At 49.6% G+C, this 15,022-nt stretch overlaps 1 protein-coding gene across 5 annotated transcripts in view; it reads left to right on the top strand.

The window, feature by feature from the left end:
• Positions 1-629: 629 nt before the first annotated feature.
• The window catches only part of ntng1a (netrin g1a), a 94,147-nt gene continuing 79,754 nt past the window's right edge, over positions 630-15,022 (top strand). For 4 of the 5 annotated variants that reach the window (XM_068581493.1, XM_068581490.1, XM_068581492.1 and 1 more), the window contains exons 1-2: positions 2,702-3,476; positions 10,608-11,271. In XM_068581493.1, the coding sequence (XP_068437594.1) occupies positions 11,023-11,271 (249 nt within the window). In that variant the 5' untranslated portion in view covers positions 2,702-3,476; positions 10,608-11,022. Of the gene's footprint in view, positions 1,031-2,701; positions 3,477-10,607; positions 11,272-15,022 lie in introns of those variants that run through there. The other variant, XM_068581491.1, reaches the window with a different exon arrangement.

Below are 15,022 nucleotides of genomic sequence, written 5' to 3' on the forward strand. Positions count from 1 at the left end.
TTGGCTCGTTCAGATTTCCAGCTTTCAGAACCTAACCCCCTGGCTCACAATCTGCCACCTCTCTCTCTCTCTCTCTCTCTCTCTCTCTGCTTTGAGTGCTCAAAGACCAGGTCTTCGGCCTACTCAGGTCTGATATTCTGCCTGTATCCCTCCATGTTGGTAATGTCTTCTCCTGTGAGGATGTGCAATCTTCTATAGGTGTTGATAGACCTCGTGAATCCCCATCATGGGACGTTTAAAAGGGAACTGGGTGCAGCAGTTTTGAACGTCGCCATCCAAACAGTTGTTTGACCTCTGAGTAGGACTCTAAAGAGCGAGAGTTAACCCTAAACCTCCTCTGCTCTCTGTGCCTCACTGCTGCTGTTACATCACGAGGAAATGATTCCTGGAAGACAGGATCTTTCCCTTCTAGCTCATGGAATACAGACATTTAAATTCACGCCAGTAGATTCCCCAACAAATCCCTTCCACTACGACCCCGAGTCGCCTGCAGTGATCTCGGGGACTCGTCCCACCAAAGTGTGTTTTCAGCTGTAAAATGTGACGGCATCGGGCTACACAACTGCAGCTGCACTGAGCAGAGGAATAAACTTGAGGTGAAAGTCAGTCGTCAAACACTCCGCGCCTCACTGTGTCGGAGAGCAGTGAGTCACTCTCTGCTGTCTCGCGGGCTCTTTCTCGGGAGCCACTTGGAATCTTCCGCTTCATTTTAACCAACTTCAAGAAGAAAACAGAAAAGAAAAAACTGTTACACTTGTCTTGGAAGACCCCCCCTCACCCCCCCTCTTCCCTCCACATCCTTGTCGTCTCCACGTGTGTGCCCGGCTCTAAGTGACGTGTGTGCCGGCAGCTCTCGGCTCCATTCCCCGGGAGCGGCGCACACGAGCTTGGTCGCTTCCCACCGGCGAGGCTCCCCTTCCTGCGTTACGCGCGGCCATGTCCCGTTTCTCAAGGCGGATGGATTTATTTGGCTGCAACAGGCGACACGGCTGGCTGTTCCTCGGCGGCATGAAGCACTGAGAAGACCCAGGTGAGAGGCTCCGTGCTGCCGGCTTTCCTTGTTTCATTCCCACCCGAACGCCGGAGCGCGTAAACTTTTGAAACGGCGCCGCGGACGCGCACCGAGTGGGCGGCCAGGCGGTGCGGCGCGGCGCGGTGGGAGAAAAGTAAGCCGAGTATTTTGAGAACAGATGGTCATTTTTTTCTTCTTCATTATTTTCTCTGCTTTCATTACGCACTTTTCTATGTGCCGGAAGGTATTAAGCAGCGACAATGAAAGCAAAGGAAATCGGGTGTAGCTTAAATGATGAGTCTCCAGACTCTGGAAAGGAAAGCGCTTTTATTTCTCAGACTGAGCGGCTGTGCTCTTACATTTTTGTTTGATGCATCACTCACCTGTATGTATATGTGAGGCTGTAAAGGACTCGTGGACGCGCGGCGGTCTGGGCACTGCGTGTCCACACCTATATGAATTAGTCATGCACCGTGCAGATGATAACACACATCATGCTTATGCGTGTGTGGATAACACAGAGGCAACGCTCATCCAATTGATTTTTTGTTTTAGATTATTTTGGTTTTATCACACTGGATGACTATTTTTTATATTTCATCTTTAAAAAAACAAAAAAAATCTGGACACTTTGTCAGTGGACGTGGCAAAAGCCCCCCGGCACACGTCGTGGTGAAGCCGTGTGACGAGAGAGGGCCCCTGCGGGCCCAGCGGGGCTGCGCGCGGACAGACGGGCATCGGCACGCAGAGGCGCGTCGACCCGCTGCGGGGGTGAACCTGTGCGGGGTGAACCTGTGCGGGGTGAACCTGTGCGTGGTGAACCCGCGCACCAAGGGGTCGCGCTCTGACCTCTGCGTGCACGCGCCCGCTTCCCTCCTTGTGGTAATCAATGAAGGTGAGAAGACCGCGCTCTGCTGATACACATTCAGCTCGTTGCATTTGACGGACGAGGCTGAGATGGCGAGTTAGATCTGTGAGTTTTGATGTGACATTATAATACATGAAGAAAAGTGACTTTTTTTGATAATTACTTGTTTAATATATATAATTACTAAGTTTCAGCAGCCACTTTCTTACATCCTAGATCGGCGCCCTCGCGCTGGCTGGAGTGGCCCTTCAGACGACTTCCTCCAGTTTGGAGTAAACGAGGCGCGGAAAGTAAAACTATAAACCCAAGCTTTTATTTCCACAATAGTTAAATCACTTTCTTTCTTTTGTTGGGGGGTCAACAATTACGCACCCTTCGGAAACATACAAACATGACATTTATTTTACAAGATTTCAACGATGACTAACAAAACGGAATTACAGAAGGAACTTGGCGTCACGGACGCCGCAAACACTTTACACAACACGTGTTTGTCCACGCTGTCTGGCTGCTGATGACAGCTGAGGATTGTCTCCCTTCATATGTCACCCGGATGCAACAATTCCTCTAATAACGCGCGCATTTCTTGGATATTTTAACGCGATCAAGTGAAGAGGTTCAACTCCGGGCTCTCATCCCTTCTGACTTCCCACCGGGTCCCGAATGAGCCACGGTTTGCTTGAGTGTGTTTGTGTGTGCGTGTTGAAAAAAGACGAGACGGACTAGAAGGGTGGGGAGAGACAGCATAGGTGCGCGCGGGTGGGGTGGAGGAGGAGAAAAGGAGAGAGGGGGGTGTGGGGGTGTAGAGGCTGAGTGTGCGTCTCCTCTACAGCCTCGGAGCGCGTTATCATCCCCGTCATCTCGGTCTGGGCGGTCGGTGCTGCACCGCGCCGGGGAAAACCACCACGGGGGGAAAAACAAGGTGCACGCGGATATTCTCATCAGCCAGAGGCCAGTTGGTGTGATCCACGCACGTCCCGCACCCCGTGGAGTGGCTGAAGACGAGTCGTGGCGCGGGAGACGGAGAGAGTGGGGACGAGATCCGCGCAGAGATCCGCACGCAGGACTGTTTGGAAATGAAGGAATTATAAACAGGGGAAAGAGACCAAACCCCCCCCAAAAAACAGGAGGGACGCAAAGTTGCAGAAGTGTGGGTTTTATTTCAGTTTTCTGCGGACATCGCTGCGCCTCTGATTGACTCCGTGATGGAATGACACTTTGGAGAGAGCGAGAGAGAGGATGATGGACACTTTGGCACCGGAGCTCCTGGTCAGAAATCCCCCCGTTTACGCCACGCGCGCTGCTGACCGAGCCCTCTGGACGGCCATCACTCATTTGTTTTGAAGTGGCAGGAAAATCCTCCTCTTGATCGTTTTCCTCCTCTTCCTCCTCCTCTTCCTCCTCCTCCCCGCCTCGAGTCGCCCGGCGAGCATCCAGAGATGGTGCGCGCAGCCATTCCTCAGAGACTGTCGTGCGCGCTCATCACATTCCTGTCCAGGCGCGCGTCTTAAAGAGCCTCTTTTCCTCCTCCATGTTCATTCTGCTGCCCTGAACTTGTTGTGCGAGGGGACGGGGAGTTTACCTGTAACAAGACATGTAAGTTGTTGTTGATTTGAGTTGTCTTCCTTTTGCTTGCAAAGTTTACTTGTGTGTGTGTGTGTGTGTGTGTGTTTGTGTGTGTGTGTTGGATGATATGCTCTCCACTGAAGTAACTCTGGCTGCATTCATGTCCTGTGATGAGCTGTGGCTCCTCTCTTTCTAAACAAGCACAACCCCCACCAACTTCCAAGCCTCCAAACAAGGCCAACTATTCCCGTGTACAACAAGAGGAAACCTTGAATGCATCCACAACTTGTCTGCACGTCTTCCGGTCATTTTGTGTGTGTGTGTGTGTTGTTTTCAGAGACGCCCCCTTGTGGAATGTATGACCTCACGTTGGCTCTGTATCCATGGCGCGTAACTCCGCTGGCGTCACGCTGCGGCCAGTCGGCCTCCATGACGACATGCACATCTGGGGCTCACGTGCCGGCTCTCAGCTCGTGATATTAATCGATGATAATTATAATCTGCAAGACTGGCGTGACTCTGCAGTGGCCTCGTTGGGGATCATATGTGCGAGTTATTATTTTAAGTTTGTGCTCCTGATTTCTCGTCAAGGCCGTGGCACTATGAGAGGACGTGAACACGCAGCATTTGAAGTTCAGCATGAAGAAAAGTGGAGGAGTTATTATTAGATTTCAAGTCACAGTCAATAGTCATCTTTATGGCCTCGGTAGATGTTAATCCCCTCATCCTGTGAAATAAAGACAAGCTATAATGACTCATCTTTCATGTGTCTGTTAGCAGCTGCCACTTTAAGCCACGTCTATCTCTGTCTGTCTGTCTGTCTGTCTGTCTGTCTGTCTGTGTCTCTCTCTCTCTCTCTGCGTGCATGCGGGAGCTACCTGGGTGAGCACGTGTGTTTGGAGCTAAAGTGGACATTTTGAGTATCCAGACATGTCACCGTGGCTGCAGAGTAATGCGCCAGCAGCCTTTTAGGAAGAGCGTCTTCAATAATGCATGAGGTGTTCCCGTGTCAAGAGAGAGAGAGAGAGAGAGAGAGAGAGAGAGAGAGAGAGAGAGGTCTGGTCTCACTGTCTCACACCCCCCCCCCCTCCCCCCGCCCTCTATGCGCTGGCTGTGTCCGTGGAGCAACTGGCGCCCGGGGGAGAGGGGGCGAGAGGGCTGGTGGTGGTGTTGAGCTCGGCTTGGGTCAGCATCGGCACAGTCGCCCTGTCAGAAGTGCTGCTCTCGCACATGCAGAGTGCATGTGGCAGCTTCTGCAGGTCCAGGGGGGGAGGAGGAGGAGGAGGAAAAGGAGGAGGAGGAGGAGGAGGAGGAAGAGGGGGAAGGTGGTTGCAGTTAGAAGGGACAAGAGGGGGTGATAGAGGGTTTTGGCAGCTGCAGCTGGTGGGGGCCAGCGGAGCACGTCCTCGGCGGTCAGGGACGTGCCGGCCTCCAGAGGCCCGACCCGTCTGGCTCCAGCAGACGGCGGCGGGCTTTGGAGGAAGAGGCTGCAGCCACATCCCGCTGAAGCAACGATTACCTCAGCAGGGTTCAAGCACGGCTGGTTGATAGCCGGCACGAACGTGGCCCTTTCTTCAGGGACTCTCAAACTCGAGGACCCAAAACTCGTATTAAACTCGTGAAATCCTGACGGGGGCCGAGGCCCTCGCCGCGGCTCATCTGTAATGCATGCAGGCCGCCTGCACAGGGCGTGTCGGTTATCACACAAGAAGCAGGGAATCAAGGCTCGACACGGGGGCGGTGTTGACGTTTATTTATTTATTTTTGGTGGAACCCGCAGAGCCGAGCCCCCAGCTTTTGATTCCTCCTGCGGCTGCGCGACCGCTTGACAACGGCTTGCCAAGCGCCACGGCCATTTGCTACCTGCCGTCGTTATTAAAAGATCATGAGCCTGCCGGTTGAAGGCGGCGACGCTTTAAGGGAGTGGAGACGAGCGCTAAGTGACGGGCTGAGTCGGGAGGCGAGCCCCGGGGAGGCATTACAGGCGGGCCCGCTGCGCCACGCGGAGGCTGCATGGCTGCCATGTTTGCGGGGCCGTGCTCCACTCTCCGTATGGTTATTCATGAGCGCGGCTGGGCCCTATTGGCAGGTTGTTAACAGGCCAGATTAGGGATTCTGGAAAGGCAGGCAGAGGAATCTGGCGAGGGGAGCTCGGAGGCCAGGCAGGAGGATTTTCTCCTCGTTTTTAGATTTTTGGGCCAGCTTCTATCTTTATCCATCTTTCATCTGTCTGCCCTCCTGTCTTTCTGCCCTTCTCTCTCTTTTGTGGGGAATATGAAACAGGTACAGAGGCAGAAAAGATGAAAGTAGGTATAGAGGCAAGACAAAAGCAGGGTCCGAAATTGCCCTTGAAAGTGCATAAAATGCGTGAAATTGAAAATGAAAGGGAGGAGGGGGGGAAGTAGCTGGAATATGAGCGCTAACCTTGTAATCATTCCACCTCACTCTGCCCTGGCCACATCTTTTCAGGGCTAAATTAGATAGTTTTATTTCAATTTCGGGACATTTATAATAAAGTAATGTGTTAATCGTGTGTTTAAATAGACAGGCAGGTGTGTAAGCGCTGCCCCCTGTGGGCCACCGCGGATGAATGGCGTGAGATTATGATCTGTAAGTTCATCCTCGGTCAGGTAAAAAAAAAAGAAAAAAAAAAAGGGATCTGGAGTTCTCGATGTTGTTGTGCGAGGCGGCAGAAGGAGAAAACGCTGAACCCACACAAACAAGCGGTCAGTAACAGAAATACAATGATCAATACGGGCAATGATTGAAAAGTGGATGGATGGGAGAAGAAGTGGTCGCGGCCAGGACGAGGAAAACAAAGTGCTGATTTGCCGGTTTCCACGTGAAGTCTGACTTTAGCAGCTTTAGAAGAAGTCTGAGGGTTAAAGCGAGAAGGAGCTCTGTGGTGCAGACGTGCTCCTTCATGTGCTCATTTGATGATATGCATGATTTACACGTGACTCCCACCAGTAGTAAAGGGCGACTCTGGGGACGTGCGTGTAACATCCCACCGACACACACACACACAAACACACACACACACTGATTTGGAGAAACACTCCATCATGCTCGACTGGCCCCGGGGATGAAATAGAAGCGGACACAGAGGCCCCCGAGCGGCCGGGGAGTGGTCGGGGCCACCGGGCGGCGGCAGTTTAGGAAGCGTGGGGGTGAACGAAGATTCTTGTTCTCAAATATATACATATATATATATGTATATATTTAAAACTGTGCTTACCTTTGGTCCCCTGTGGTGTCGGGCGGGCTGTGAGAGCATCCTCACACAGCGGTGTACCGTCATGTGTTTGTGTGTGTTTGTGTGTGGGGCCCATCCGGCCTCGAAGCTGTAATTGGATGTCAAAATTGGTCTGATTTTCAAGCAGACAAACATCCACATATGCAGTGTTTAAGCACACTGAACATTTTAAAGGTTTAGTAGCTGCGCACATAGGAGGATGACATTTTGTCTAACTTCCTTTCATCTTCAGTTTAGTGTAATATCTTTAAAACATTTTTTTTTTAAAAGCGTTCACTTCCCTCTTTGTGACACTTTAAAATCGCTGCTTTAAAGTTTTTTTTTCATATTTAAAGTTTTTTTATATTTACATTTTTCATATCTTTTTTCTCTATATTTTATTCATAAGTCCTCCTGCACACCAAAATGTGTTATGCTTATTGTTCCCCCACTTGGATGTTTGAGCCTGTCGGTGCAGAAGACAGTTTTTTTTTCTTGACATCCGTCTTGCTGGAGGGGGGAAAGTTTCTCTGTGCGCTCCTTGAGTCTCAGTTCAACACGTGTGTGCGCACGAGCAGCGATCCGGTGACATCACGACCAGTCGGGAGCCAATCACGGTCCAGTATGTCACTTACAGTGAAGGAGCGAGATGTGGAGACGAGTCAGGCGGACTTGTTGAATTAGTCGTCACGCGTCCGGCATAGTTGAACGTCTTTAATGAGAAAAGGTTTTGTGTATTAATAGCTTCTGCATTATCAATGACGGAGCAGATTTAATTTGACGATTTGTTTTACACAAGGTTTTGACTATCGGTTTTGGAATAACCACATCAGCACAAACTATTATTTCAAACATTTTTTATTTCCTTTTTTTTTGTCACACAGAAACATGTTTATGTATTAAATGTTTTACTTGTTTTCCCCTCATATATCTCATATAACTCTATATATCTCACTTATTTCAACTTGTTCCAAATACACCGCGAGGAGCGCGGCTGATAAAACATGCAGGCTTCATGACACGCATTGAATTTGTTGTTGCGTTACGACACAAATAGTTTCGTCTGGCTGTCACACACCCGGCACCCTCCCCGCTGTTACTGTACAGGCGTCCATCGCTCTGCGATCCGGGTTACACGCAAGAACGTCAGACTTCCTCTGATGCCCTCGGCGCTTGTTCGATGGCTGGAGGAAGCGACCCGCCCTAAAATAAACCCCCTTCTTCTCCCTTAACATGCGCGTCCACCCTTCTCCCCATCTGCTCTCCCCTCGTCCCTCTGGGGGCGGCGGAGGGCTGTAAGCAGGGAGTAATGAAAGGAAAGGGGGCCGCTGGGTCCTGGACGGTGGGGTGATAATGACCCCCGCCTCTGTGATCTCTATTGCTTGTTATCCAAACCTCGCCACCGCTTGTTGTCTCATTACCTACGACTTGAACCTCTACATGTGAAGCGCGCTCACACACACACACACACACACACACGCACACACACACACACTCACTCTCCGGCCATCTCTTTAGTCTCCCCCCCGTAACACGGTAATATTATGTCTCTTAATGGGAACAGGGAGCTTGGTGCCAAGAGTTCCTCTGGATAATTGGCTGCTTCCTCACCTGCTGACATCTCCCCCATTGACATTCTTACATTTTACATTTAAGGTGCTTCATTTCTTTTACCCCCTTAACTTTCGTCCTCCTTCCTCCGCCCTCTGACTAGCAATAGCTGCTCTCGTATTTCTTCTCTACTGATTCTACATTGCCTGTCTCGATCATCTGGCGCAAAATGGGATCCTGGTTTCCAGCCGAAGTGATATAACAGATCCCTATTTTGTCCGATAATTACTTTTTTTTTTTATTTTTTAAACGTAGCATATGCCCTGAGTGGCAATTTGTAGATTCATATTGTCATGCAGTGTTGTTGAATTCCTTACCTCTACCAAGTTTTTATGCCTCCACTGTCCTGTTTCCAGTAGAAATAAGATGTTTTTTTTCCCTTTGTGTGCACTTGTTGCTTTGATTTGTATGCCGGAGCCTTTGTCCCTGACCTCGGCTGTTCCTAAAAATGATGATGTCCACTCCGTCAGATTGAAAAGACTCTGAATGGCGCAACATATGCAGCTCCGGATCTACTCCACTTTGGTGCACCCTATTTACTTTGAAGAGGCAAATGTAAATACCACTATTACCACGTTTCTACACGCACTTAAGACGTGTGGTTTTCCTTTCGCATCCGTCAAATCTCTTCGGATCTGTACATCTTAACGCTGTGTCTCCATGATCAAGGGAAACATCTGCAGGCGTCCCGTCTCCAGGCTTCTGGTGTACCGTTGAATGTGAACATGACTCCTGTACTGTACATAAAGTCTATTGTTTTCCCTGTATTGTCTTTCTCACATTGCACGTCACCTCGTCCTTCTGCCACAACTTGTTCTCTCATGCAGACTTTTCATTCATCTCTCGAAACACTGATCAGTTTGTGATATGGTAAGGTTATCATGCCCCCTTTATTTCTACTAATACGTTGTTATTTTTCCATTTATTTAATGCTGCTGTGCACGATCAAATCTAATGATACATTAAAATGGGAGTCAATTGGCAATGTGTGTGTTAATAACTGACACAGTAGCTTCCACAGATCACACCAGCATGACACACAGGTTGTAGACGTTCTGAAAACAAACCTTTTTACGGTTAATTCAAGAGCAAAGATACAGAAATGTCCACTGAAAGGAAAAGGGGTAGGACAGCAGGGGTAAGTCTGATGCTCAGCTCTGAGAACTTTAGACAAAAGGAAAAGTGAGGCCACCGCTCACGGAGGTTGGCAGATATAAATGGGCGCTATGTAGCCCGGGAGGTAAATCACTGCATGTGATAAAGTGCCGCGGCTCCCGCTACCGACAGCTCCACCACAGACGAGAAGAAACGCCAAAGCAGCACGAGCCACAAGACATTTATGTTAACGTACGGCTGTTTTTATCAGGAGTGGCGACTTTATCCCGTTTGAGTAAAAAGTCTGGCGTCGCTATTTTCACTTCACTCAAGTGTAAAAGCTGCTGTAATCCGAATTGTTGGATAAACCGTGGATCAGGTTGTTGCTCGTCGGTGAAAACTCAAGAGCAACTGTTCGCTGGCGGCTCAGCGTCGAGCAGGTTGAAGACCATGAGCTGAAATGCAAAGATTTAAGTCATTACATTACATTTCATTTAGCTAACGCTTTTATCCAAAGTCATTTACAATAAGTGCATTTAACCGTGAGTACAAACTCCGAACAACAAGAATCAAGAGAGTACAATTTTTTAAATAAAGTCAAACTACAAAGTGCTATCAGTAACTGCTGCTAAAGCGCTACCTTCCTTATTCAAGGTGCAGTCGAAAAAGACTTCACCTTCATCGCAGTCCACTAACTGATTTCATATATCCACCCACTGCTATTTAGTCTCTTTTCCAACAACCTCTTTGGTTATAAACAACAGTGTTTTGATACTGATATACTACACCGACAGTTCTTGAACTCGTAGATTGAAATTCAGATTTACTTCTAATTCGACAACGCTAAGTGGAGGAGCGCCTTGCAGTTCTGCGCCATCGGAGCAGATCGAGACGTCTGCTCTTCGTCGTCACCCAGCTCCTGCGGTGTGGGGTGTGAGCTGAGCAGCGTGTAAGTGAGATGAGGGTCTGGTGTGAAAGCAGCAGGATCCGATGTAACCCCCGATGGCCCCGCTTACTGATTTTCTGTGTTTTGATGGACAACAAACACCAACATGGCACCCCTACCTTGCACCCATCCAACTCTCTTCTCGCACGTCCGCCTTTCATTGTTGCTGCGGCGCCGGCTAATGTTCTCTTTCTGTCAATTTGTACTCCCTTAAGAGAGGTATATTCATCACCCCTTTCCTTCCTCTCCTCCACCTTCTTCTGTTTCTCCGCAGCGCCAGAAGGAAGAGGACCATGATTGACAGCCGGGCGAGTTGAGGAGACCTGTCACTCATCCTCCTATCAGCGTGTCAGGGGGCTATCTCCTTCCTGCCTCCCTCCCTCCCCCCTTCCTCCTCCTCCTCCCTCCCTCAATCCTCCCCTCTTATCTTCTCAACGGGTTGGCGACCTGGCCATCCCTCGTAGTTACCCACCACCTGGAGAAACTTTAAAAAAAAAAAAAAAAAAAGGGGGACAGAAATAGTAACGAAACAACAACACGACTCTCACTCCACCTGAGGGGAGCTTGGCATGCCTCCTCACTCCAGTTGAGTGAGTAGGAATAAGTGGACGTAGAAGAGGGATCCCTCGTTAGTACCCCCCACAGAAGGAGACCCAGGCCCTCGAGAGGGAGCCCAGAGAGGACCAGTCATGCGTTTCCAGTTTGCGCTGACGCTGCAGGCGCTGTGGGCCGGGGTTTGCCAGGCGGCCATGCAGCACTACCCGGCGGCATGGGGCCACTACGACGTGTGCAAGTCCCAGGTTTACTCGGACGAAGGCCTGACCTGGGACTACATGGCCTGCCAGCCGGAGGCGGCCGACATGACCCAGTACCTGAAGGTTTCTCTGGATCCCCCCAACATCACCTGTGGAGACCCTCCGGAGACTTACTGTGCCCTGGTGAGTACATGCAAAAGTGAATACATGTTTTTCCATTGTATGAACTGCACACAAGCAACGGCCGGGTCGGCTTTCTTATCCGAGTCTGCGTATCTCGTGCATCTGCTCGGCTTGTTCGGACCGCGCGGCCGTGACAGACACTCTCAAAGCCCGTGTGACTCAGATACGTTGCCGGGGTTGAGGGAAATAGTGGCTCGTGCCCATTGACGTCACGTTCCGCTGTTTAGAAAGCTGCTTCTGGGAGTGCACTGTAAACACTGTCTCATGCGCTGTTCACTTGCAGACGACTCCGTGACTCAACCGATGAACAGAACACACATCTCGCTCCCCGCGCACATCAGAGTCGCGCGGAGAACGCGGTTCCCTCGCCTCATTTCCAATTCGGCTTCTCTGTCGCGTCGGCCCCTTTTCAGCAGAGTCGGATGAGTGGGTGGCCTAAAAACTCTAACTATCTCCGGGTGAAATAGTGCACAGGTGGACAAAAAGTACGACAGCAAGTACAGCATGAGACGCTATTTTAAGTTCCGGTACATACTTTTTGTTTTTCTGCTGTCGGTGTTCATTGCTTTCTGGCGGTCAGCTTCCAGATAACGTAGCAGGAGTCTCCCCCGAGTCTCTCGGGTGATGGCGGTTAACGTTATGCACGTTTGCATGCTGACATGCTAGCTTAGCTCAAAGCACCACTGTGCGTTCAGCCTCACAGAGCCGTCGCGGTGGCTGACGACGAGCAGTCCCGCTCCCACGAGGAGTCGTCGTGACACCAAACAAGTCTGCTGTCATCGACTTGTTGACGGAGGGGTTCCACACTGTGCACGCTGGGTTCATCAGGATTGCTCAAAACGTGATATTCTGTTGGACGAGAGGGATTTCAAAAGCAGGCGGTACTATGAAAAGCACCGATCGGTTGATTGCCGTACCCTTTGAAGTGCATGCGGCGCTGTTGATTCTGCAAATCACATCGCAATCACGAAAATCTCAAATTCCTCGTGGAGCTGAAAATAAAATGTGCAAAAAGATGCATATTAGGTCAAGTATTTAATTAGCAAACCGCCCTCCTCCTTATTCCGGGTGCTTTTCACTTTGAAACTCACAGCGTGTCGCCTCAGATTAACACTAAATGATGAATCCATTGTGGGCCGGCGCGTGTTACCAAGTCATCAAAGATTCCCTCAGAACAAATGCACTCCTCAACAGCTTCAAGAGCCCTTTAGATAAATAGCGAGATGTTCCAGGAAAAGTAGTGACTTGAGCAGTATAAATAGACGGCCTCCATCAGCAGAAAGTCAGCTGAGAGGAGGCACAGAGGAGCAGAGAGGGATTAACAAAACACAGATGACAAAGACAGTGAGCGAATGATCAAGAGAGGAGCGACACGGAGCGAACATATGGGAGACAGAGACCCAGAGGACTGTGTGCAAAGGCACACGGCGACTGAAGTCCTAATATCTCCTGCGTGGGGCGCGACGAAGGCTCTGAAATGTGAATAATTCAGCGTGTTTTGTAGCTAATGTGTTTTATTCATAGGACACATTATTCAGCCCGACATCTCTCAGGCACTTTTGCAAAACGCTGACTCCCGTGATCGGACAAGGTTGGTCGAAGGCAAAGGAGGTTGGGTGGGATGAGGGAGGAGGAGGAGGAGGAGGTGGAGGGGGGGGGGTGGAATATGGTCTAAATAGGGTCACCCTCAGTTGACCCCGTGACCTCCGATTGATCACCAGAGCTGTGTCTCGGTGCTTGCTGAGAAAGCGACCGAGGTCCTGGATGAACCGGATGAATGCCGGATGAGCGGCGGCCGTCCGTGTCCGGCGCTCCAGTGGAGCCCGCTCTATTTGTGGACGCACAGTTGAAAGCGAGTTCATCATTACTGTATTATTGCCAGCCTTTTAACAGTCTGATGAGCGCTTATTAAATTAGTGGGAGATTGCGCCGCGCTGCCGCCCTCATGTCTCCGCCAGTCAATGTGATACGAGCGCTTCAATTAAACAGGCGTGGTTTGCTCCCGCGTAACCATTTCCTCTCTCTGCTGTACGGTAATGACACACACACACACACACACACACACACACACACACATGAGTGAAATATGACCCCTGCTGCTTGCCATACAGCCCAATTCTTCGCAATCGGTTTCTGTTTACCCCAGGCAGTAACGCGGCTCCAAATCAACATCGGAACAATTATCATTGATATTCCAGCTACCGTGGCTGCCAATACGCTGCTGCAGTGCCAATAGTGGTTTGTATCGGGAGTCAGATCATTGCAGATTCGGGGCAATTATCATTAGGCCGTGTTATCGGAGAATTTCATCTCTCTGGTAATTGATTCCGCGCTCGCGGAGGCGGGTGTATATTCTACTGGCCTGCGACTGCTTCCTGGAGAGCTGAGGGTAACAGACACCAAGGCCTGACGAAAGAGGGAGAGAGAGAGAGAGAGAGAGAGAGAGATAGAGAGACTCAGCCAGAGGGCGTGGTGCTTATATGAGCATGGTTACTGCAGGTTGCAGCCGTCATCCCCAAAACACACACACACACACACACACACCACTCTCCCAAGTGAAGGCTTTTTATTCCGCTTCTAGCCCGGTGACCTTTTCCTTAGCAATAAGCTGGCATTCACTGAACTCTGGCACACAAATCTGCCATCATATGAGATTTCACCGTCCCCTCCAGTTTGACTCAGGCTGGCCTTTAAAAGCCCGGACAGGTCGCATGAGCCTCGACGAGTTGATGATTGACTTTGCGGTGGTTATAGCGGTACGGGGGCTTTGACTTTCTACAAAACATATGTGCAGGTGCTGATTTAGCTGATGCTCGTTATGCGGCATGTCCAAGAAGACTAATTGGAAACTCTGATTGTTATCAAAAATATTATTTAAAAAGTAGTGAGTGCTACATGTAGACTAGTCTGTTCTGGTGCAGGTAGAGACCTGTGTGAGCTTTCCTCGTTTCATGCCCCTGTTTCATGTATAGAAGGACTCTCAATGGAGTTACCAGTGTTTCAGTTATTCCAACACTCCAACACACAGTGTATCAATGTATCATAACCGTGCGTGTGTTGGTTCTTTTTGAATGCACACGGCATTAAACATAAAAGAAGATCCTTTCTAGGTGTGACTCCATCATTTATGCATCCATAGTAGTACTGCATGTCTCTATTCGTGCCATCAATTTGCAACCAGGAATTGCTGATGAATGCTGAAACCTGAGTCCCGGCAGGCCGGCACATTTCATAACCAATCAAATCTAAATTAGGAAAGGAAGGAGATTATTAAAAAAGATGGTGCAGCATGTGGCTCTGTTTTTTTTAGCCGTGATGAAAGGTCATTAAATCTGTGCCGTGAGAAGAGAAGGTAGCTCACTGTCTTTAGCCCTATTCGCACAGGAGCAAAGTTTTATTATATAGGCTTATTTATGTTTGTGTAATACTCACCAGACCTCTTGCTCTGAATGCTAATGGGACTCCATGCCTTGGTACTGAAATTAACTGCAAGCATTTGCACTTAAAATGCTGTCAAAACTTGCCAAGCAGCCTCTATAATTGTTGACCGGGAACGAGGCAGAACAAGATGTAAAACAAAAAAAAACATTGCAATAAAAATACATAAATTCAACCCCACATCACAGAGATGCCCATTTGCACAGGACTAATATCATCATTTGAACTCTCGTGTTTGCCCAAAACATGGACGGTCCCTTGCGGTTGAGTTTTCACCTGACAAATTACGACCACGGCAGATTTGCACAGGATT

Source organism: Clinocottus analis, unplaced genomic scaffold (assembly GCF_023055335.1).
Source record: "Clinocottus analis isolate CAN_PGR_092001 unplaced genomic scaffold, fCliAna1.0.p SCAF_18, whole genome shotgun sequence".
Lineage (NCBI taxonomy): Eukaryota > Metazoa > Chordata > Actinopteri > Perciformes > Cottidae > Clinocottus > Clinocottus analis.